Source organism: Malaclemys terrapin, chromosome 5, assembly GCF_027887155.1.
Source record: "Malaclemys terrapin pileata isolate rMalTer1 chromosome 5, rMalTer1.hap1, whole genome shotgun sequence".
Classification (NCBI taxonomy): domain Eukaryota; kingdom Metazoa; phylum Chordata; order Testudines; family Emydidae; genus Malaclemys; species Malaclemys terrapin.
This window is the reverse complement of record NC_071509.1, coordinates 50,761,916-50,786,357: the sequence shown is the minus strand read 5'-3', so window position 1 is coordinate 50,786,357 and position 24,442 is coordinate 50,761,916. Positions and strand designations below refer to the sequence as shown.

General features: G+C 42.5%; 1 protein-coding gene across 15 annotated transcripts in view; it reads left to right on the top strand.

Annotated features, from left to right (window-relative positions):
- The window catches only part of FRYL (FRY like transcription coactivator), a 397,117-nt gene that overhangs the window by 49,631 nt on the left and 323,044 nt on the right, over positions 1–24,442 (top strand). For 6 of the 15 annotated variants that reach the window (XM_054029373.1, XM_054029363.1, XM_054029364.1 and 3 more), the window contains exon 1: positions 17,456–17,719. The exons of 1 other annotated variant lie outside the window; for it this stretch is intronic. In XM_054029373.1, coding sequence (XP_053885348.1) covers positions 17,521–17,719 — 199 coding nt within the window. In that variant the 5' untranslated portion in view covers positions 17,456–17,520. Of the gene's footprint in view, positions 1–17,452; positions 17,720–24,442 lie in introns of those variants that run through there. 8 more of the 15 variants (XM_054029372.1, XM_054029367.1, XM_054029366.1 and 5 more) reach the window with 4 other exon arrangements.

The following is a 24,442-nucleotide window of genomic DNA, read 5'->3' as shown; positions in this document are numbered from 1 at the left end:
GCTCTCTTAGAGTCCACCTAGCGGCTATAACAGGGGTACTCAGTGCTGCCACACTGGACCACCAAAAGGTTCCCCAAGGGCATTATAAACCTCTGTCCACAACCTCGGCGTCCTATTGCCACATGGGATTTAAACCTGGTACTGAAGGGACTGACTAGGCCTCCCTTCGAACCCATTGCCACCTGTTCGCTCACTTACCTCTTGATGAAAACAACCTTTCTGACAGCAATTACTTCAGCCAGGATAATAGGGGAAATAGTGGCTCTGATAGCACATTTCCCCCATATGGTATTCTTTTGGGACTAGGTTAGACTCAGGCCACTTCCAAAATTTGTTCCCAAAGTAACCTCCCCATTTCACAAGAACCAGTTGATTCATCTTCCAACCTTCTATTGCAAGCCTCACTGAGACAACAGAGAGGCTATATTTCATACTCTAGGTGTCAGAAGAGCCATAGCTTTCTACCTAGACAGGACAAAGGCCTTCAGGAAGTCCCCCAGACTTCTCCTCTCAATTGCGGAAAGATTCAAGGGCTCGGCAATATCAGCCCAAAAACTTTCCAAGTGGATTTTGAACTGTATCAGACAATGTTATCAAATTCACAATATAACCCCTCCACATGCTGTTTGTACACATTCCACAAGGTTGATCTCCTCATCTATTGCCTTCTTCAAGAATATCCCTATCTCAGAGATCTGTAGAGCAGCGACATGGGCATCAGTCCTCACCTTCGCAGAACATTATGCGATCACTGGGGACTCCACCTCCGATGCCATCTTTGGCTCCACAGGGCTGTCATCTGTAACTGACCTGACTCCGAAGTCCCAGCCCTCCAGAGGGGATACTGCTTGGGAGTCTCCTGTAGTGGAGCACTCTTAGGGACACTTAGGAAAAACTTTTTCACTAGGAGGGTGGTGAAGCACTGGAATGGGTTACCTAGGGAGGTGGTGGAATCTCCTTCCTTAGAGGTTTTTAAGGTCAGGCTTGAGAAAGCCCTGACTGGAATGATTTAGTTGGTGATTGGTCCTGCTTTGAGCAGGGGATTGCACTAGATGACCTCCTGAGGTCCCTTCCAACCCTGATATTCTATGGCACTACTAGAAGAAGTAGTTATCCACCTTGTGCAGTAATGATGGTTCTTCGAGATGTGTCCCTATGGGTGCTCCACAACCCACCTGCTTCCCCTCTACTTCGACGTGCTTGTCAATGACTTTATGGTAGAGAAGAAGGTGAACAGGGTTATCCTGTGCACCCGGACTATCCTTGTGACAGGACAGGATGAGAGACCGGGCATGTGCAAGCTTAACAGACACTGCTACTGAAGTTCTCCAATCAGCAGCAGAAGGGATGAAGCACATCTATAGTGGAGCACCCATAGGGGGACACATCTCGAAGAACCATCTTTACTGCAAGGTGAGTAACTTTTGCTGCTGCTTGTAACTCAGGATAGTAGCTTCATTTCAACCCCAGGTTCCTCTGTAGACTTTAACCAGAGCTGCTAATGTGAGTTTTTTAAAAGCCAATTTTTCAATGATATTTTAAGCTAGTTTAGCTGACTGAAGTTAAGAACACATCTCTTGGCAGTGCAGAGATACCTGCAGGTTGGAAGTTTTAACTATCCCTTTCATGGAGATGAATGGGGACTATTTATACCTCTCAGACTCTGCAGACTGAGGCAGGTGCAATTGTAGATTATAAATTTGTTTTACAGTCCCATCAAGTAGAGCAAGGGAGAGGCAAACTACAGGCCGCATTTGGCATGCCAGCTGTTTTAATCCGGCCCTCGAGCTCCCACTGTGGAGTGGGGTCTGGGGCTTGCCCCGCTGTGGAGCTCCAGCCAGGGAGCAGGGTCAGGGGCCGGTCCATGTGGTTCCTGGAAGCAGCGGCATAGTCCTCCTCCGGCTCCTATGTGTAGGGGCAGCCATGATGTGCTGCTTTGCATGCTGCTCGCACCTCAAGAGCTGCCCCCGCAGCTCCCATTGGTCAGAAACCACAGCCAATGGGAGCTGCAGAGGTGGTGGCTGCGGATGGGGCAGCATGCAGAGCTGCCTGGCCGCACCTCTGTATAGGAGCTGGAGAAGGGAAATGCCACTGCTTCCAGGAGCCGCTTGAGATAAGCGCTGCCCTGAGCCTCTCCCTGCGCCCCAACCCCCTGCCCTAGCTTAGATCCCCCCTCCTGTCCTCCAAAGTCCTCGATCCCAGCCCGGAGCACCCTCCTGCACACCAAGCCCCACAGCCCCACCCCAGAGCCTGCACCCCCAGCCAGAGCCTGCGCCCCAACCCCCTCCCTGAGCCCCCTCCCACCCTCCGAACCCCTTGGTCCCAGCCCAGAGCACCCTCCCAAACCCCAAACTCCTCATCCACAGCCCTATCCCAGAGCCTGCACTCCCAGCTGGAGCCCCCCCCCACACACACCCAGAGCCCCCTCCTGCTCCCTGAACTCATGTCTGTCCCCACCCTGGAGCCCACACCGCCAACCCCAATTTTGTGAGCATTACATACAACTTCTATTCCCAGATGTGGCCCTCGGACCAAAAAGTTTGCCCACCCCTTAACTAGAGGCTTTTTTAAAAAAAAATGTTTAATTAGGATTTTTTTTTTCACAAGGAGACCCACAGATGTCTCATTTGGGCAGCCAATCCTTTCATAACTTAGAAGGCAGGGCCAGACCATTATTAATAAAGATTAAGAGACTGAGCTAGTGGAGTGGGGTTTTGGTTTTGTGTCTCTCTCTTCCCCCCTCCCGCCCCCACTTCCTCAGCTGCAGGCAGAGTTTCCTGACTGCATAGGGGTAACTGGCAACAGTTATCTCAAACTGGCTGGGTCTTTAGGGTCTGGGCCATTCCCTCCCTGTCAGTGACTGACAGCTCTGATTTTTACCCCCTAAACTGCAAAGGGGTTAAAGATCCAAAAGAGGGTCATTAGACTTTTGTACTAGAATAAAGGGAACTTTCAGGTAGTCAAGTATAAATTTTCCTGGTCTGGAGCACAAGATGGCAGCCTGGGTACTAGGTTGCTGACATGGTGTGATTTGTAATCTAGTTTAATTTGAGCCCTGATGACTTCCCCTCCAAATTTAATTCTCTTATTCTCTAAATATAATGTTCCCCTGAGCATCCATATATATATATATATATATATACACACACACACACACACACACACACACACACACACACACACACACACACACACACACACACACTTCCTCCCAAGCTTGCTTCTGCCCCCAGTCCCCCCAATCTTCAACACTTATTTGGTGTAATAACAGGTCTATTTTTAGGTAGGAATGATGTACAGCAATTGAGCAGCAGCTCTCTATGATATATTATCCTGCTCTGCAACTAAATTTCTTGCCTGCCTCTTCTGACCTCACCATAGCTGTCCCCAGCTGACTGTGCAATAACCCTACCCAGTCCCAAGAGCCAGAAGTCTTAAGAACAAACCATCTGGTAGAAAACCAGAGGAATGCTGGAGAAATGAAGGGAAAGCTTCAGAGGGCTGGAGAACAGGGAAGTGTACTGCCCTGTCTGGATTTACACACCTAGTGGTGGGAGGCCACCAATGCAGCAGAAATTGCACAATACCTAGGACAGTAGTTAGGACTGAAATCACCTAGAATTAGTTTGCCAAACCTGGGTGGGACAGTGTCAGGCAGAGAGGTTATGTTGGCAGCCATGATACAAACTAAAGATTTCTTTATAATGCATAGTTGATAGGAACTTTGTGGGCACAACACATGAAATGATTACTTGGAATGTTTTATTCACTGTTTTCTTGTGCCTATGGCATGTTTAATATATTCAGACTTGCGTTTTAAAATTTTGTTTCCTTTCAGTATTTTTGTAAAGACACTTTCAAGTTTTCTCTCTAATTTCTCTAGAGTATTTCAAATTAAAATACGAAAGAAAAGGAGAAAGTATACATTTTCCCATTTTGTAACCAGATGGGTAGAGAATTATAGAAGACATAACTGTTGCTTTTTTTTCAGTGCTGTGTGCAAACCAATTTCACACTTCTGTTTTAAAACAACTTATATTATTTCTAATTAACTACAGATGTTGCCAATTGCACAAACCAAAACACAAGCAAAATCAAGATGTTTATATACAAGAAGATTACTTACATTGTAATTGTTTTTTATTATGGTTGTGTTTTATGTATATATTTGTAATATACCTGTTTCAGTGCTTAAGGCAAATAAGTTGAAATTTGAAGCCAACAATTAAAACTCATCGCAGGAAATAATTACTATGGGAGGCTGTAAAGTACATCAATTCCTTTTGTGATCCTAAATCTGTGTTTAAAATTGTGTCTGTGACTAATAACTTATGAAGCTCTTCTCCTTAATTGGTGCCATATTCTTCCTTTATATAGTGTTTTCCTATGTAGTTGTTTGGAAACCCAACAGTTCAAACTTGTGTGACATTTCTTGATTCCCTTCAGCTGCTTAAAGTGCCTGAGTGAGGGTCATGTTAGGTATAAATACCTCATCTGTAAGGGATTCAAACCCTGAACCAAAAGAGACAGCGGTTTGTTTCAGGGACATTCTGATGGTGGTGGTTTTGTGCCTCCATTTTGTACCAAGCCTCTCTCTGCACGAGGACTCAGACTCCACATCCTTCTGCAGTGCACTGCCAGACATGGCAGAGTCCCACACAGAAATGAGCTGGATAGAATAAATCACTCTACCTGTCTGGTGCCCCACAAGCATCAGAAGAAATCTGGTACCCCTGTTTTCAAGAAGTCATCTTCTTCAGGGGTTATGAGATTCCCATAAGAAGAGGACAAATACGGAGCTTAGGGCATCTTTAGCAAGATGGTCACCAGTACCACACTCTGGTAGTATTGAGTTGTCGACTCTGGCACCTCAAGAGATGCTGTTGAGACCAACTCCATTGCTGACTTTGTCTGCAGAACCATCTTAGTCCGCAGCACCGACTTCGCAAAGAACTTTGGTAGCACCAAAAATACCTCAGGCATATGCAGCAGCAAGGGACCTCTTATACTTGATGGTACGAGATTCACTACTCAGGCAGGATTACTCGTTTCCTGCTTCTCTCTCAATTACATGGGTACCAGCTCTAATAACAGCCTCCGTACTTTCTAGAGAGGTGCTGTCAGTGGTGGATCCTGTGTTGGTGCCATCTGCTTCTGGTGTTTGTCCATCATAGTAGGCGCTCAGTACTGCTGATCAGGAATCCTCAAATCTTTTGAGTGCTGCCCTTATTTTGCCAGCAGTGGTCCTGTTCACATGTTTCTCCACTGGGTACTGCCCACCCTGGCATTCGAACATGGATTTGTCTTCTGATTAGGAGGAGAGTTCCTACAGATCAGAATCCTTCTGTACAAGGGCTCAACTATCCTCTTGATCCTTGATGCACAGATCGAGCTCTCAGGACCTACACATGCAGATCCGTGGGAACACTGCCATGGAATAGGTCCCCAATCCCATACCAGATGCTGCATTTACCCTTCTGGTACCCTAGGGCAGTTTGCCTAGATTCAAGGCCAACTTCAAAGCACCAGATTTCAAGATCATCATCTTGGTGCCTTTTTCCATCTGATACCATGTTCAGTACTGATGTTATCACAAGATTGCCATCCAGGCATTGTTCCACAACCAGTATTGTCCTCAGTACTGACGTCCATGCATGATCACCATCCAAATGCCAGCCTCTGGCTGGTAACATCCTCGGTACTAATATTGGTACTCAGTCAAAGGAAGGTTTACCTCCAATTCCGGCACCTCCTCCTTTGTTGCAGATTATCCACCAGCTCAGACATTTTAATGCCTTCTCTGAACACCACCTCATTGTCTAGATGAGGCTACTAAATCTGAGTTGTCTTCTCTGGTCACTGATCACTATAAGATATACTAGGAGCTTATGAAGAGGGTTGCTATCTCTCTAGGGATCCACATTGATGGGTATCTTGGACTAACTCATAAGCTCATTGACATTTTACATTCATCAGGTCCAGGTAAGGGTGGCTCTGCCTATTAATGAGACTATTTTTGTAGCCTACCAAAGTTCTTTGGTAGACTCCCACATCTAGGTGTACCAAAAAGAGAGATCTAGTAGGACATGAATATTTGCATTCACATCCCACCCAGATCCATGACGGTGGCAGGTACTGTTATGGGAAAAAGTTCTCCAGCTCCAGTGCCCTGGTGCGCAGACACCTAAAGTGGAGTGGGCATATGCAACACATCTCGAAGAACAGCAGTTATTGAACAGGTATGTAACTGTTTCCCAGCTAACCCTACTTGGAAGGAGCAGAGCTTCAGACCTAAACTAGTGCATCTCCTGAGATCTGTAAACAGTCTTTGTTTCTGTCTCTGTACAACAGCTACCCTTTGCAGCATGTTCTTTTTGGGATACCTGGTGATTGTGGCTTTTTCCTTCTGTGGCTGTACAATGGCAGCCTAGAAGAAACAAAGAATCAGTGCATGTTTGAAGAAACATTAATATCCAACTAGATTGGTTTGGGCTCAATATTCTGCAGGAGTATAGTACAAAGTAACTGCTCCTAGGTTCCATTGCTATGCAACTCCCCAAACCTGCAGATGCTCACCATGGCTCTTCAGTGGAGGAGTTTTTGCAGGGTCCTAGAGGATGGCATGAAGTTGGTGCTCTCTTAGCTTTTGGCTCTCTTATACTTTGCAGAAGGAATGGGGAAAATATTACTGTTTTGTGTAAAAGTGACCTGCTAATGCGCATGTTTTAATCAATGTATGATTCTTTACTGAATGCCCTAAACAGCATCAGCGTGCCCCGCCCCCCAAAAAAAGAGAGAAAAAGAGCATCCAGTGTGCAACTGACCTTAATTTATTTGAAGCAAAACTATCTCACATAGCTTTTAAAAATGCCACTTACTTGATTTCCTTCCCCCTGCATCCCTCTCGCCACCTGGCTCCATGCTGTAACAGGGTTCTTTGGTAGCTATGTCATCACTGAATGGTGCATATTAGGATCACAGTGAAGCAGGAGCTAGTCAGCTATAATTCTGGGATGTATAACAAAAGATAACTTTAAAAAATTGTGCTGAATGTTCTCCTTACCTTTCTCTCTGCAGTTAGTTAATTTACAAAGAAAACTTTTCAGGGTCACCTTTTTAAAACAATAGTAGACTGACTATTCGATATTCACATTTGTTAGGCTTCTAATATACTTATTGAACTAGATTATTGAAACAACAAGAGGCATTTTGCCAGCCTAGTACATTTCATGGATGTTCAGCTGCATGAGGAAAAATGTGCTGTATCTCATGTGAAGCAAGTAGAAAATCTCCTTGAACAAGTTTGAGCAACCAGTTACATTATGTACCAGGCATTTCCTTTTTGCCTAGGTTTCTTTTTATAAAAATCTTCAAAGATTTCTGGCAGGCAGTTTTCATTGTACTTCCTCTTAGCTTATTTGTGCCCTTCACTTAGGGAGATCATTATTATGTCTTAAGAAATGCTTTTTGATTGCATGTTTTAAGTGTGTGCCTCATATGGTTATTTGCTTTACAAAATAACTCAAAATATGAAACTGCATTCAATGTGTGATTGAGCTCATTAGAAAAATATGTAGCAGAAATCCTATATCTCTTTGTCATCTTTCAAAAATGAATTTGACAGATAAATAATGCATATATGTTATATAGTATAGAATAAAACAGTTGCAGTTTATTGTGGATGATGATTGGATTACTATTCATGTACTTCACTTGTGACTTTCTGGACTCTCATTTAAGGGTGAAAACCTGTACAGGGTTGGGAGAGCATAGTGCTCTAGCTGATGATTTAGCATATGTATACCAGAGGTCTGAATTTAGTTCTAATTCTGGAAAAAAGAAATAAACAAGTCAGGACAGGATTATTATTGTGAAGTGAAGTGATTTATTTGGACAGGTTCATGTTGCATTCATTAAGCCTCTTGATTGAAGGGTGCATGTTATAATTTTAACTAAATGTACATTTGACTTCCTTAACTTCTCATTAAGATCCCAAATGGTTCTTTGTGTTGTACAGGTTACATACACTTAATAAGTAGACTAAATCACTAAAGAGTTTTTAATAAATAAGTTATTATGGGAGGCCCATTCACAAGATTCAGGATGAAAACCTAGTGAGAAACCTTCCTCCCACTGTCTGTCTTCCTCCTCCCCTGGTATCAGCTTCTGAGAAAGGTGTAGACTATCTTTCATATTTGCCTCTGGCTAATAAGTAATTTTAAATTTTTGCCCCCCCTCTCCCCTGTCCTTTCCCAGCTCCCTCTAGGTGTGGGAAGCCCACAAGCTCCCGATTATTGCCAAAACTGGTCTTTGAGGCTCACCCCAAATTTGGGCTCTAGAAATTTAAAAGAGAACCTCAAAATTTTTTTTAAGTAAGTTTATAATGTGCTTCATTGCGAAGGTGAGAGAGCCTTAATAATAAATGTATTAACCAATCACTAGACTTAAAATGTTCATAGGGCAGGGGTAAAACCCCTTTAAAGCCCTGCCAAAATGCTGGCTACAGCCTGCTCTCTGGCCAGTAGGCCAGGTGTAGAGATGCAGGTACTCAGCAGGGAGCCCAGCTGCAAGCCCTAATGAGGGCTGGCTCAGATGAACATGCTGGGCTAAGTAGTGACAGCTGGGCTATAAAAGCACTGGGCAAACCTCAGTGGGGAGGCTAGCCTGGGAGGAGACAGGAGGGCAGTATCTCTATCTCGTTGCTAATAAGGAAGCCTCAAGGGCCAGGAGACCCTGAGGAGGGTCTGTGGGGCACTAACTGCTGGGGGATCTGCACAAGCACTATAAATAAAGACACTGGGGTGATTCAACAAAAGAGGGAGTGAACACTCTTTATTAAACCAGCCTAAACACAGAGTGCAGGCATAATTGTGGGAGAGCCTGTGTGGACCCTGTGACAGTCCACTAGACAATGGACATATTTAGGACCCACTTTAAGGGGGTTTTTGCAGAAAACTATGGGAACATGTCCTCCTGGTTTGAGAAGAAAACAAGATCAGTTTGTGGTGTGGGGGATGTTGGTGGCACTCATTGTACCATAAACTGCCCCCAAGCTAACTGCATTTGAGCTGGCTCCTCTGTTAAGCAGTCAGTCTGATCTCTGGCTGAAAGGAGGGACAGTTCAGTGATATGTCACATGTTACAAATCCTTGCACTCAGTCCTGTGTTTTGTTCAGCAGTCCGTAGAACGTGTCATGCCTCTAGCTATGGTCAGATAAGTTCCCCCACCCCCCGTGTTAATTCTATCATCTGTAAAATGTAGATAATACTACTTGCCTACCCTCATAGAGAAGCTGTGACTATTAAATATAAATGCTTTGTAAATCCTAACATTTACTGGAATGCATATTCAGCCAAGTGGCTGGGGCAGTAGGAGCCCCTAGGCCACCTCTTATTTAGACAATTGTCCCTTGCATGACTCTTCAAATGTTAGTAACTGTACACATAGCCCAGGACAAACAGCTGGGTTCTACTTTTGTCCCAGGAAGCTGGAACATGAAACTTACATTCTGGAGAAAATAAGGTTATGGGCTCCTCGTTTTACCCAAGAAAACTTACCTCTTTTGAATAGATGATATCAATGGATAAATTTAGTCCCAGAAGAATCATGACTCTTGATCCTTAAATGCTCTTGCTAATGTGTCGTTCCCTCCCCCCCCAAGAGAGAATTTCAGCTATATTGATTGTCAATATATTTTAGTATTTTTGAAGACAATCTAACTTTAGTTGTGGATTTCAGTCATGTAGAATTACCTGCACTCATTTTACTTGAAGATCTAATTTTTGCTCAACTCATAGCACTGCATGATCTTCATGTGTTTGCGAGGTGCTGGTCTGATTGCAGGAGGCTACGTACATTGATAGATTCTTTCTGAAAGTTCCTTAAATGTTTAAATCTTTGTTTGGGTGCTGGAATATAGACTTGCAAATCTAGACGCCAGATTTTAACCATGCAATGTGTATGCAAAAATGGGAATGTCTAGCTTTGTCTGTGACTAGTCAGTGTAACTATTTAACTATAGAAGCTCGTGTGCGCTTTCACTCTGTGTTCTCAGCTGAAGTAGTTCATTTGACTCTGTGATGGTTAGAAAGCCCAGGATTCACAAAATCAAGATAGATGCATTGACTTTGAAGGTGTGGTAAATTCTAATGGATATTTATGCCTTGTGTATGTATTAAATGGGTCTATAAAAAAGTGCACATTTTAATAGTATAGTAGTCATGTCATTACCCAAACTTTAGAAAGAAATGTAATTCCTTATCAATTATTGTTTATGTAGTAATTCGTGGCCATGTATCATCTGAAGAAGGAAAGGCAGCTAGACCCACAAATGCATTCAGACATATTCTACACTAGTTTACAGTATATCTGGGACTTTATGAAACATTCTATGTATCTATAAGTGGAGGACATAAAGGTTTCCTCCTCCTTGCCAAACATGCCTAAGAGTAACAAATACAATGAGATGTGAGGTAGTAACTTCATGTAGTACCCAAGGGCTGCTTACATCCAACAACTTGTAGAGGGCCATACTTCCATTAGTCATCAGGGAAAAATGGTCAGTATTAATAAACTAAACACATGTAAATGTAGGTAATCACAGTTAACTATGTTTTAAGAAACCCTGGGTAGAATTGTAGGTCTATAGTTAATGCATCAAACAAATAGTAATTAATCTATTTAATTCTACATACCTATGGTGGAAACATCTGAAAACTCTATTGTTTTTCTGTGTGGATTTGTGTTCTATGCAATTTTTTCTAGGCAGGAACCCGCTGACCACAGTATATTGTAAAGACAACTTTTGATTTCCTGCAGAATTTCACAAATCCTTCCCTTCAGGGAATTCACTTTACCAGCCTCTGTCTACATTTCTTGGTAAATGTGATAAGCTTCACTTTAACAATTCAAGTTAGCATAAACCTAGGCTGTTTTTTCTACATATATGAAATATAACTTTTGATAATTTAGTAAAATTTGGTCCTAAAGGTTTCATACACTTTAATCTATTCATCTATTGGAGGTAGAAAAAATGTCTTCAGTGTTACATAGTAATGTTAATAAATTAATGTACTCTCTTTCAGAGCTGGACTTGTTAATTAGATTAATACTTATGAAGTGTGAAATACATGATGGTATTTACCTTAGGGCATGTGTACACTTGAAACTTGCTGAGGGTTTTGTGTACCTGTGTTAAGTGATCTGCAGCAAGTGTTGCTCGAGCAGCACATACCTTAATTGTGTGATAATGTGGTGTGTATTTTTGCCGTATATCATTGCAGTCACACAGCACTGTATTGTTTTCAGAATCAGTGCTAAGCATTCTGGACAGACATTCCATGGTCCATTACTATGTCGCTGTGCTGTATGCATGCTGGGATTTTTTTTTTACTGTACTTTGTGGAATACCTACTGAAAGGCAATGGAATTCTAGGGCCTGGGGTCAAATTAAGTAATTCATAGAATCATAGAATATCGGGGTTGGAAGGGATCTCAGGAGGTCATCTAGTCCAACCCCCTGCTCAAAGCAGGACCAATCCCCAACTAAATCATCCCAGCCAGGGCTTTCTCAAGCCTGACCTTAAAAACCTCTAAGGAAGGAGATTCCACCACCTCCCTAGGTAACCCATTCCATTGCTTCACCACCTTCCTAGTGAGAAAGTTTTTCCTAATATGCAACCTAAACCTCCCCCGCTGCAACTTGAGACCATTACTCCTTGTTCTATCATTTAGTACCACTGACAACAGTCTAGATCCATCCTCCTAGATCCATCCTCTTTGGAACTCCCTTTAAGGTAGTTGAAAGCAGCTATCAAATCCCCCCTCATTCTTCTCTTCTGCAGACTAAATAATCCCAGTTCCCTCAGCCTCTCCTCATAAATCATGTGCTCCAGCCCCCTAATAATTTTTGTTGCGCTCCGCTGGATTCTTTCGAATTTTTCCACATCCTTCTTGTAGTGTGGGGCCCAAAACTAGACACAGTACTCCAGATGAGGCCTCACCAATGTCGAATAAAGGGGAATGATCACGTCCCTCGATCTGCTGGCAATGCTCCTACTTATACAGCCCAAAATGCTGTTAACCGTCTTGGCAACAAAGGCACACTGTTGACTCATATCCAGCTTCTCATCCACTGTAACCCCTAGGTCTTTTTCTGCAGAACTGCTCCCTAGCCATTCGGTCCCTAGTCTGTAGCAGTGCATGGGATTCTTTTGTCCTAAGTGCAGGACTTTGCACTTGTCCTTGCTGAACCTCATCAGATTTCTTTTGGCCCATTCCTCTAATTTGTGTAGGTCCCTCTGTATCTTATCCTTACCCTCCAATGTATCTACCACTCCTCCCAGTTTAGTGTAATACTTCCTGAGGGTGCAGTCCATGCTATCCTCCAGATCATTAATGAAGATATTGAACAAACCCGGCCCCAGGACTGACCTTTGGGGCACTCCGCTTGATACCGGCTGCCAACTAGACATGGAGCCATGGATCACTACCCATTGAGCCCGACAATCTAGCCAGCTTTCTATACACCTTTATAGTCCATTCATCGAGCCCATACTTCTTTAACTTGCCGGCAAGAATACTGTGGGAGACCATATCAAAAGGTTTGCTAAAGTCAAGGAATAATATGTCCACTGCTTTCCCCTCATCCATAGAGTCAGTTATCTCGTCATAGAAGGCAATTAGGTTAGTCAGGCATGACTTGCCCTTGGTGAATCCATGCTGAGTGTTCCTAATCACTTTTCTCTCCTCAAAGTGCTTCAGAATTGATTCCTTGAGGACCTGCTCCATGATTTTTCCAGGAATTGAGGTGAAGCTGACTGGCCTGTAGTTCCCCGGATCCTCCTTCTTCCCTTTTTTTAAAAAGATGGGCATTACATTAGCCTTTTCCCAGTCATCGGGACCTCCCCCGATCGCCATGAGTTTTCAAAGATAATGGCCAATGGCTCTGCAATCACATCCGCCAACTCCTTTAGCACCCTTCGATGCAGCACATCCGGCCCCATGGACTTGTGCTCATCCAGTTTTTCTAAATAGTCCTGAACCACTTCTTTCTCCACAGAGGGCTGGTCACCTCCTCCCCATGCTGTGCTGCCCAGTGCAGTAGTCTGGGAGCTGACCTTGTTTGTGAAGACAGAGGCAAAAAAAGCATTGATTACATTAGCTTTTTCCACATCCTCTGTCACTAGGTTGCCTCCCCCATTCAGTAAGGGGTCCACACTTTCCCTAACCTTCTTCTTGTTGCTAACATACCTGAAGAAACCCTTCTTGTTACTCTTAACATCTCTTGCTAGCTGCAACTCCAAGTGTGATTTGGCCTTCCTGTTATCATTCCTGCATGCCTGAGCAATATTTTTATACTCCTCCCTGGTCATTTGTCCAATCTTCCACTTCTTGTGCATAGACAGTTAACTGGTTTGCACTGTGGGGGTTCCAAATTGTACTGGGGCCATTGATGGGACCCCAGTGCCGATTTTTTGCTCCCAACAACAGGCCTCAGAGTTGATCAATAGAAAGGTTTATTTCTCCATGGTGCTCCGAGGGCTAGTTGAATACTGTGGAAGGTATTTTATATGAGATAATCTGGAAAGGTCCACAACTCCAGAAATCTCTAGACTCTTTTTCTGCAATGGCAAATGAAACTTTGGTACCTGTGGTATCAATGGACATTGGTGGCGCTCGCATTTTACCACTCATTCTGGGAAACATAGCTTACCCTCTCCATCTTTGGCTTATGAAGCCCTTTAAGGGACATGTGGGTAGGAGATAAGAACAGTTTAACTATATCGAGTATTTGTAGAATGACTGAGGAATGTGCATTTGGAAGATGGATAGGTTAGATGGAGGATCCTGATGTCGAGGGTGGAGGCTGATGAAAAACATCTTACTGTTGTGATATCTGTTTGCTGTGTTTTGCACAACCTTTTTTGAAGGCAAGGGAGAGACCCAAATGGATGGAGGGAGTGGTTTGACAGACTTGGTGGACATTTTGAACAGCTGGATTGGAAGCTCCTATGAAATGATGCAGGAGCACAGAGTGAGGGTGCATTGCACTCAGACTTTGTGTAGGTGTCACTAGTAAAGAGTATAAGGAATTTTATGACCATTACTGAACATGCTGTCTTGTGTACATGTTCTGATGCAAGTGTACCTAAGGTGTGTGATCATGCATTTATTGAAAATTCAGGGTGGTATGTGTGAATTGTCATATAATGATTGTAACTTTTTTTTCCTTTGTGCATTGTGGATGTTGTGACAATTCAGTGGTGCTGCACAATTCAGTGAATGGGGAAAGACTCAGAACCATGAACGTAAACATATTTTCAAAACTTTAGCATGAATTAATACACCAAGTTGAATGCTCTGAGCTTGTGAGCAGTAAAAACTGCATTCAGAATTCATAAAGCTGTTCAGTGTTTGAATGCTTCAAAGTCATGTGCTCCAGGAGGGTTGTTAGCCTCTCAGTCTTCCCCAGCAGCAGTCTATGACGTGCTAGCCATTTCCTTGTCGCCCCCCCCCCTCTCTCTTTCTCTCTTCCTTATGCCAGAGCTATGAGGAAAAAGAAAAAAACAAGTTATTGTCCAGTTGGTAGTCTCTATTCCAACACTTATAAAATACAGTAGAACCTCAGAGTTATGAACTGACCAGTCAACCACGCCCCTCATTTAGAACTGGAAGTATTCAATCAGGCAGCAGCAGAGACCAAAAAAAAAAAAAAGCAAATACAGTACAGTATTAAAATAAAGTACTAAAAAAGGGAAAGCAGCATTTTTCTTCTGCATAGTAAAGTCTCAAAGCTGTATTGAGTCAATGTTCAGTTGTAAACTTTTGAAAGAACAACCATAACATTTTTGTTCAGAGTTGCGAACATTTCAGAGTTACAACCTCCATTCCCGAGGTGTTCATAACTTAGAGGTTCTACGTTATTGCTTTTTCCTGAAGTTGAAAAGCCTTACAATTTCTTTCTTTATAGAAATGTCTGTGTAACACAATTTGGGGGGTGCAATTCATGCTCATTCAAAGCTGAGGGCATAATGAAACAAGATCCAGAAACGACTCTTTTTTTCTTCTTTTCTGTATATACCGCTATAATAAAAATGCCTTTCTTCAAATAGTCATCTTGTTAGCCCACATGGTGCTTCAATGCTATTTGTGTTCACATATCTATAGAAGTAAAGATATGGAGATTTTGCTGTCAGTTGATAGTGGGTGGAAGGAAGAAAGAAGGTACACCAATTTGACAGCATCCTTATGATACCTGAAACAAAGTTGTTCAGTGACCTCCCTCAGCCCTTCTAGAGTACAGTTCTGTTGTAATGCAACATTCCATAGTTACTGGAACTGGTCCCCTCAACAGTTTGGGTCTCTGCCTATGGTTCAGGTTGATCATTTGGCTGTGTTTCAGGGTCCTCCTGGATTGCCATGATGGTGTCTGCCCTGGGGTTCACCAGGTTGATGAGATCCTGGTTTGAAGGAGTCCACAACTGAGGTTGAGTGGTACGATTCCCAGCAAACATTGTCTGCTGGTACTGTGCAGGTCTTATAGTACTTCGTAGTCATATACCCCAGCTGGAGCTCCTTTGCCTTACTGTGACACTGGAGAGTGTCCTGGTAGTGCTCCTATCCTACATATGTTGTGATAGCTGCTTGTAGACCTGTGCTAAGTGACTACCTGATCACACTCCTCTGCATTGAAGTCCAGCATCTCAGCATGAGGCCACAGGGAAGCATGAGGCATGATCAATAATTGGGAGTATGACACAGATTTGGGAACTCCACATGAGCTGGAATCCCAAAAGGCAGAACCTGGATGTTTGCCAGCATTTAAATGGGGGAGGTGACATCCAGTCAGGATGACCCCAGAGCAGTAGAGGGCATGCAAGTAAACCGGATGACCCAAGCCAGCAAAGCAACGTGGGATACCAGTAGACAGACATGGCAAATGCACATCAGTTGTTTTGAGAAGGGGATGCGTGTGCGCCTACTTTGCTGCAGATAAATTCCCATGTCTCTGTAAACTCACTTTTTCAAGTGGCTTTAATAAAGTGCACTAAAACATCAGATGATTTTATAAAAAACAAAACAAAACCACCTTTTGTGGACACAAGGCAATTTAATGTGAAATAACTCAGGTTAACCTGCAACAGATTCCAAGGGTACGTCTTCGCTACCTGCCGTATTGGCGTGTAGCAATCGATTTATTTGGGATTGATATATCGCGCTTACCGTTGACTCCGGAACTCCACCAGAGTGAGCGGCAGTAGCACAGTCGACGGGGGAGCTGCGGCCGTCGATCCCGCGCTGTGTGGACCCCAGGTAATTCGATCCAAGATGCTTCGACTTCAGCTACGCTATTTGCGTAGCTGAAGTTGCGTATCTTGGATCGATTTCCCCCCCCCCCCCAGTGTAGACCAGCCCCAAGTGTAAGTAAGCCCTTAGTTTTAGTCACTTGATAACATCTGTATAATCGGTCATTACATTGTGAACCCATAACTCAATATTTTATGTAGGCTGTTCTGTATGTTTTAGTATGTCTGAATTTATGTAAGAACTAGATTTCAAGATGAACTTGAGAGAAAAGTTTTTTAAAAGAAAATATATTCTAAAATAGCTTTGTGTACTTAAAAATAGAACTTTCATGGGCTGAATAATTTTGTTAATCACGCTTTGAAAATATAACTTAGATCCTGAGCTGCTGTTATCAGGAAAATAAGCTTCTACCAGTGTCTAGTCTGATCATTAATAGACATTCCAAACAAGGGGTAATGTACAAATAATTCCTGACTGCTGTGACATTTTCTTCATAGTCACAGATGGGGTAAGAAACTACTTCACTAGTATATTTATAGATCTCTAATTTTAGTTTTAAATGGTTGGTTTATTTATGTCTTTAATTATTTGCTGATTTTATTCCCAAATATAAAAAGTGTGGAAGAAAGACAGACTGTGCATTAGCATAATAAAATATTAATGTACAGTAAGAAGCTATACAAGAATGTAACTGGTTCAAAACATTGAATATTGGAGCTGTTAGTAACTCTGTTTGTAAAGCTGGGGAATGAACTTTCTAAATGATAAGTGTTATCTGTGAATGCAGATGTATACTCCTCCCTGTGCACTTAATTGAAATGAAGAGCCAATTAAATTTCAAAAATAAATTTGCATTTATATATATATATATATATATACACACGTTTTATCACACTTTTTTGTTTAAAATCATCATACTGCTAAATTTATTACTTTGTGTTGTGCGGCAGTTGATCAGCACATGTATATTCCAGTAACTTAATGGCTTATTTGGTTTTGTTATCAGTCTGTACAGTAAACGGCTTTGAAATCAGCCTCCCAACAGCTGACCTGCTGGTGTTTGGCACCACCCAGGTTTAGCATGACTTCACTATGTAAAGTAGCTCGAGCAGTCCACCTTACTGATTCTTCAAGGAAGTTTGTATAGGCACCTGGGTGTGTGTTTTGTGCAGCTAGTTTAATCAGGGTTGGGAAAGTAGACGGAACAAAAAATGGAGTTTTTAAAAAAAGTTGTTCCTGCTGTCATTTCTGGAGATGTGGTGCTGGATATTGGAAGTACTATTGAAAGCTCCCCCAGGCTATTGAAGATGAGACGCGTCAGCCTGCTTTCATTAGGACAGACCATAGATGAAGAAGATGAGACAAATTTCTCACATTCAAATTACAGCATGTATCCACATCATCAACTCGGTAAAGTAAAACTTCAGTAACCTGTTGTAAACTTTTTCTCTGATCAAAACTGTTTTAATTGATTAGTCTGAATTGTTGTTGAGTATTAGAAAAGGCTTTCTTCAGAAAGCAATTATGATTATGGATTTTTTTCTTCAGTTTTAAAGTTATCTACAATTTAAAAAGTGTTTGAACCATTTGTTAATATTTTGTGAAATTGCTTTAAAATCTCATAATTAAGGGTATGTTTGTATATTACACATGCATATATGCATATTATTTTAATTTAAGATGAACATCCATTTTCAAAATAAGCAAAAAGAAGAACAGGAGTACTTGTGGCACCTTAGAGACTAACAAATTTATTAGAGCATAAGCTTTCGTGGACTACAGCCCACTTCTTCTCATGAGGTTGATGGATTTCCATTCCATACGGCTAAATGCAGTGCCTTGCATAATGACAGGTTTCAGAGTAATAGTCGTGTTAGTCTGTATCCGCAAAAAGAAGAACAGGAGTACTTGTGGCACCTTAGAGACTAACAAATTTATTAGAGCATAAGCTTTCGAAGAAGTGGGCTGTAGTCCACGAAAGCTTATGCTCTAATAAATTTGTTAGTCTCTAAGGTGCCACAAGTACTCCTGTTCTTCTTTTTGCGGATACAGACTAACACGGCTGTTACTCTGAAACCTTTCAAAATAAGGTTTTGGATCAGAAAATGTGGCCCTGATCCTGCATTGGAAGATGCACAGGCTTCCATGGACTTCAGTGGGGCTCTGTGTGGATTCAGGGATCAGTTCATATGGTTCTCAGTGCAGGATTGGGGCTGTTGTCCTTATACCATCTTTGGAAACTTCAGTAGCATAAAAACACAAGAGCAGAAGTCTCTCCCAAGCCATTCCTTTTTAAAAATCTTATTTTTTTTTAATGTTTTTACATGAATAGTGTATGTAGTATTCCAAATTTCTTAAAATCATAAATAGTAATTTACAGCATACTGATTTTCCTGTTGTGCATAGAAAGGGGTATTTAATTATATACTGTAGAGTTCAATAATATTTCCTTTACATCCTTTAAAAAGGCTGAACAAATTACTTTCATAAAGCTAAAAAGATTTTCCACATCACACACGCAACATGTTGATCAGTGTTTAAATTTTTTAAAAAGCATAATAAATAAAATAGAGGTTCAATTAATTTACTTAACTTTTTCAAACAGTTTCAGAAGGGTGTGTGGTGGAAGGTCCAGTTTTGCTTTGGGTGGAAATTTAGGGGCCTGATGACGTGCTCTCTAAAGCCCTAAATGGTCTAGAACCCTGCTGGTTATCACTGATTCAACTTCTCCCCCAGGCTCTGTCATGGCTGTTTCAATCAGCTGGAATGCTCTCTGCTGTTCATCCCCAGGGCTGAATTTCCAGGTGTGGCAGTACCCTCTGACTGCAGGGTGCTCAGCTCTGAAATTCACCCCCTTTTTGTGTGGTCGTCCCCTCCTCCCCGAGCCTTTCTGACATAGTGTAAAGTGCTGGTTTGGCTTTTTTTAAAGTCAGGTTATCTTGTGTTGGAAACACAGGAAACAATTTTGTTTTTGTTGGCCAAATTGTTAAAGTGTATAATACATTTGAATATACTGCTTGCTGTACATGTAACCTCACCAGCCATTGATAGCTCATTGCAGAGTAAAAATCTCTTTGGACTCCTGTTGCCAGCGTGCTCAAAGTTCTAGCCAAACTTCATCATCTAGCTTCTGTGAAAGGATGACTCATTATTAGTTAAGTTCTACTTCGAATGCTGATCCTGTGGGTATTCACTGTGGGTGTGCATGTGCTCCATGTTCCTAGGACCAGAAATTATAGCAGCATTTATTGGTCCATGTCTGGGCCCTTCATTTCCTGGAGCTATCAACTGAGGGCATAAAGGGTGGCACGGGCTGATCGCCTCTCCAGTTCCTTTCTATTGCTTGCAGTCGGGGACGGAATCCTTCTGTGTCTAGTCTTCTAGCTTTTACCTGTATGTATTTTGTAAATAGTTTTTTATTAGCTATATTGATAGTAGTGAGTTTGTGATTAGTAGGGATCAAGGATTCTCCCCTGTTGTTCCCCCACTGTTTGGGGCACTTAGTATGCCCAAGGCTTCTAGCCCAGCCTGGCTTGCCCTCGGGTCGTCCTGGTTAGTGATCAGCACAAGAGCTGCCTGTATTACCTTGGGAAATAACAGATTCCATCAAAGTGAGAGATCTGTCACTCCTTTCCCCTTTGCACTAGGCAGTCTCATAAATTTCAGACTCCACAGCACTTGATGGAACTCTCCATGAGGCCCCTGTCTGACCTTGGACCCTCCCACTCTCTGCCTCATTGTCTGGAGCCTCAGGGTAGTGCTTATGCAACACCAACATCTTCCAGCTTGTGTCGTCTAGATCCAAGACTCCATGAAATGGAGACATGAAGCGGGTAAGGAGAATCACCCTCCTAAAAAGAGAGAGAGTTTACTTTTTAAGACGTCAAAGAAAAAGATTGTCCGTTCCTCTCCTGCAGTAGCAGTTGAGACTCCATGCCCTGGAGTGTTGTGTCCAGAGCTCATGGGGAACTCAGACTGGCACTGACTAGCAGGAGTTCCAGTGTTCTGAAGCCATCCACTAAGGCTTTCTCATTGGTGGTCCAGGCTGCATCTGAAAGGGCTAGACAGAAACATCCCTGGTCTACTCCTATGAATAAAAAGGGCAAACACTTGGATCTGTTTGGGAGAAAGGTCCTTTTCATCATCTAGTCTCTTGTGCAGATAGCCCAAACGGCTAAATAAGATTTCCTGAACTACGCCAAGTTTGTGGAATTTACTGACAACCTTCTGCAGCAGGACAGAGCTTGTTTCCAAGGTCTGATAGACAAAGGCAAATTGATAGTCAAGACCACTCTTCAGTCCGCAGTTGATGCTACTGATACCTCCTTTACAGCTATGGCTACTTTAACAGAGCTAATTTCACAAAACTAAAAACAATTATGACCAAATCAGCTGGGAGGAAGAATTTAATCAGAAAAATGTGTATGATGATTGGGAAATATTTAGGAACACCTTACTAGATGCCAAAAAGCCACAATCCAACAATTGAGGAAGAAGGCTGTGGAGGTTTAAAAACAACTACCTGGTTTATAGGGGAAGTGTGAGGGCAGTAATAAAATAAAATAAAAAATATAAAATATATATAGCAAATGTAAGACAGGGGAAGTTGATAGTAATGAATATAAATCAGAAATTAAGAATTATAATAAATTTGATAAGGGAAGCCAAGGGACACAAGGATAAATCTATGGCTAGCAGAGTTAAGGGACTGTAAGAAAGAGTTGTTTAAAAAAAAAGAATCCTGACAATGGTGGTGGTCCATTGCTAGATGGAAATGGTCGAATTGTCAATAATAATATAGAAAAGGCAGTGGTGTTCAATAAATATTTCTGTTCTGTATTTGGGGGGAAAAATAGGTGATGCAATCTCTTCGTATAGTGACAGCACTCCTTCTATTCCACTTGTATTTTAGACTTTAAAGTCAGAAGAGACCACCATCATGATCATCTAGTTTGACCTCCTGCATATTGCAGGCCACAGAACCTCACCCACCCACTCCTGTCCTCGACCCATAAGCTCTGGCTGAATTACTGAAGTCCTTAAATCATGGTTTAAAGACTTCAAGTCACAGAGAATCCACCATTTACACTAGTTTAAACCTGCAAGTGCCCCGTGCTGCAGAGGAAGGCGAAAAAACCCCTGGGTCTCTGTCAATCTGAGCTGGGGGAAAATTCCTTCCCGACCCCCAATATGATGATCAATTAGACTCTGAGCATGTGGGCAAGACCCATCAGCCAGACACCTGGGAAAAAATTCTCTGTAGTATCTCAGAGCCCTCCACATTTAGTGTCCCATCACTGGCTGTTGGAGATATTTGCTGTGAGCAGTCACAGATTGGCTACATGCCATGGTAGGCAGACTAATCATACCATCCCCTCCATAAATTTTATCAAGCTCAGTCTTGAAGTCAGTTAGGTTTTTTGCCCCCCACTGCTTCCCTTGGAAGGCTGTTCCAGAACTTTACTCCTCTGATGATTAGAAACCTTTGCCTAATTTCAAGCCTAAATTTGCTGATGGCCAGTTTATATCCATTTGTTCTTGTATCCATGTTCGCACTTAACTTAAATCGCTCTTCTCCCTCCCTGGTATTTATCCCTCTAATGTATTTATAGAGGGCAATCATATCTCCCCATAGCCTTCTTTTGGTTAGGCTAAAGAAGCAAAGCTCTTTGAATCTCCTCTCATAAAGTAAGTTTTCCGTTTCTCGGACCATTCTAGTAGCTCTTCTCTGCATCTGTTCCAGTTTGAATTCATCTTTCTTAAACATGGGAGACCAGAATTGCATACAGTACTCCAGATGAGGTCTCAGCAGTTCATTGTATAATGGTACTGACACTTCCCTGTCTCGCTTGATGCATACTAGGATTGCATTAGCCTTTTTCACAGCCGCATCACATAGTCATCTTGTAATCAACCAAAGACACCTAAGTCTTTTTCTTCCTCTGTCACTTCCAACTGATACGTCCCCAGTTTATATTAAAAAAATCTTCTTGTTAGTCCCTAAATGTATGACCTTGCCCTTTGAACTATTACATTTCATCCTATTGCTATAACTCCAGTTTACAAGGTCATCCCTGATCATCTTGTATGATATTCCGGTCCTCATCCTATTGGCAATACCTCCCAACTTTGTGTCATCCACAAATTTTATTAGCACACTCCCAATTTTTCTGCCAATGTCAGTAATAAAAATGTTAAATAAGATTGGTCCCAAGACCAATCCCTGTGGAACTCCACTAGTAACCTCCTCCAGCCTGACAGTTCACCTTTCTGTGTGACCCATTATAGTCTCCCCATTAACCAGTTCCTTATCCACCTTTCAATTCTCATATTAATCCCCATCTTTTCCAATTTAATAATTTCCCAGGTAGAACTGTATTGAATGCTTTACTGAAATGCAGGTAGATTAGAGCTACTGCTTTCCTTTGCCTGGAGAATGTTAAAAAGGCACTAAACTTAAACATTTTTAAACCAGCAGGTCCATATAACTTGCATCCAAGAGTTTTAAAAGAGCTGTCTGAGGGATTTGCTGCACCCTTAATATTGATATTCAATAAGTCTTTGAACACTTGGGAAGTTCCAGAAGACTGAAAGAAAGCTAATGCTGTGCAATTTTTAAAATGGGTAAACCAGCAACGCAGGTAATTATAGACCTGTCAGCCTGACATTAATCCTTGGCAAGACAATAGAGTGGCTGACAAGGGGAATTGATTAATAAAGAACCTAAAGGAGGGTAATGTAATTAATGCAAATCCATATGGTTTTATGGAAAATAGATTCTGTCAAACCAACTGGATATCTTTTTTTGATGAGATTACAAGTTTGGTTGGTAAAGTTAAGCATGTTGATGTAATACGCATAGACTTATATAAGGCACTTGACTTGGTACCACATGACATTTTGTTTAAAAAAACAAAAAACAAACAAACCTAAAGTCTTATAAAATTTAACACTGCACACATTAAATAGATTAAAAACTGGCTAACTGGTAGGTCTCAAACTGTAATGATAAACAGTGAATTGTCATTGAGTGGCTCTGTTTCCAGTGGAAACCTGCTGGGATCGGTTTTTGGTCCTATGCTTTATCAATGACCCAGAAGAAAACATAAAATCATCACTGATAAGGTTGGCCAATGACACACAAATTAAGGGAGTGGTAAATAATGAAAAAGAGGAGTACTGACTCAGAGTGATCTAGATTGCTTTGCTTTGTAAACTGGGTACAAGCAAACAATATGCATTTTAATCCAGCTAAATGTAAATGTATACATCTGGAAACAAAGAATGTAGGTCATGCTTACAGGATGGGGGATTCTATCCTGGGAAGCAGTGACTCTGAAAAAAGATTAGGGGATTGTGGGGGACAGTTAGCTGAATGTGAACTCCGATTGTGACGCTGTGGCCAAAAGAGCGAATAACAATTCTGGGATGAATAAACGGGGGAATCTCAAGTTGGAGTAGAGAGGTTATTTTACCTTGGTATTTTGCACTGATGCAACCACTGCTGGAATACTGTGTCCAGTTCTGGTGCTCACAGTTCAAGAAGGATGTTGATAAATTGGAGAAGGTTCAGAGAAGAGCCATGAGAATGATTAAAGGATTAGAAAACGTCCCTTATAATGGTAGACTCAAGGAGCTCAATCTGTTTAGCTCAGGGGTGGGCAAACTATGTCCCACAGGCTGGATCTGGCCCGTCAGGGCTTTGGATCCAGCCCGCGGCGGCGCTGGCACCATGTCACAGCAGCCTGCGGCGGGGGGGTACAGGGCTCTGTGTGTTGCCCTTGTCTCCAGGCACCACCTCCCGCAGCTCCCATTGCCTGGGAACGGGCAGCTGCGGCCAATGGGAGCTTCGGGGAGGTACCTGTAGGGGCGGCAAGGGCAGTGCATGCAGAGCCCTCCGCCCCCCTCCCCCAGGGACCGCAGCGCTTCCTGGAGCAGCGCGGGGCCGGGGACAGGGCAGGCGTGCAGGGAGCCTGCCCTGGCCCCGGTGCATGCCGCTGCCACCCCGGAGCCACTTGAGGTTAGCGGGGCTGGAGCCTGAACCCCTCTTGTACCCTGCCCCCCAACTCCCTGCCCTAAATCCCCTGCCTACACCTCGCACCCCAACTCCCTGCCCTGAGCCCCCTCGTACAT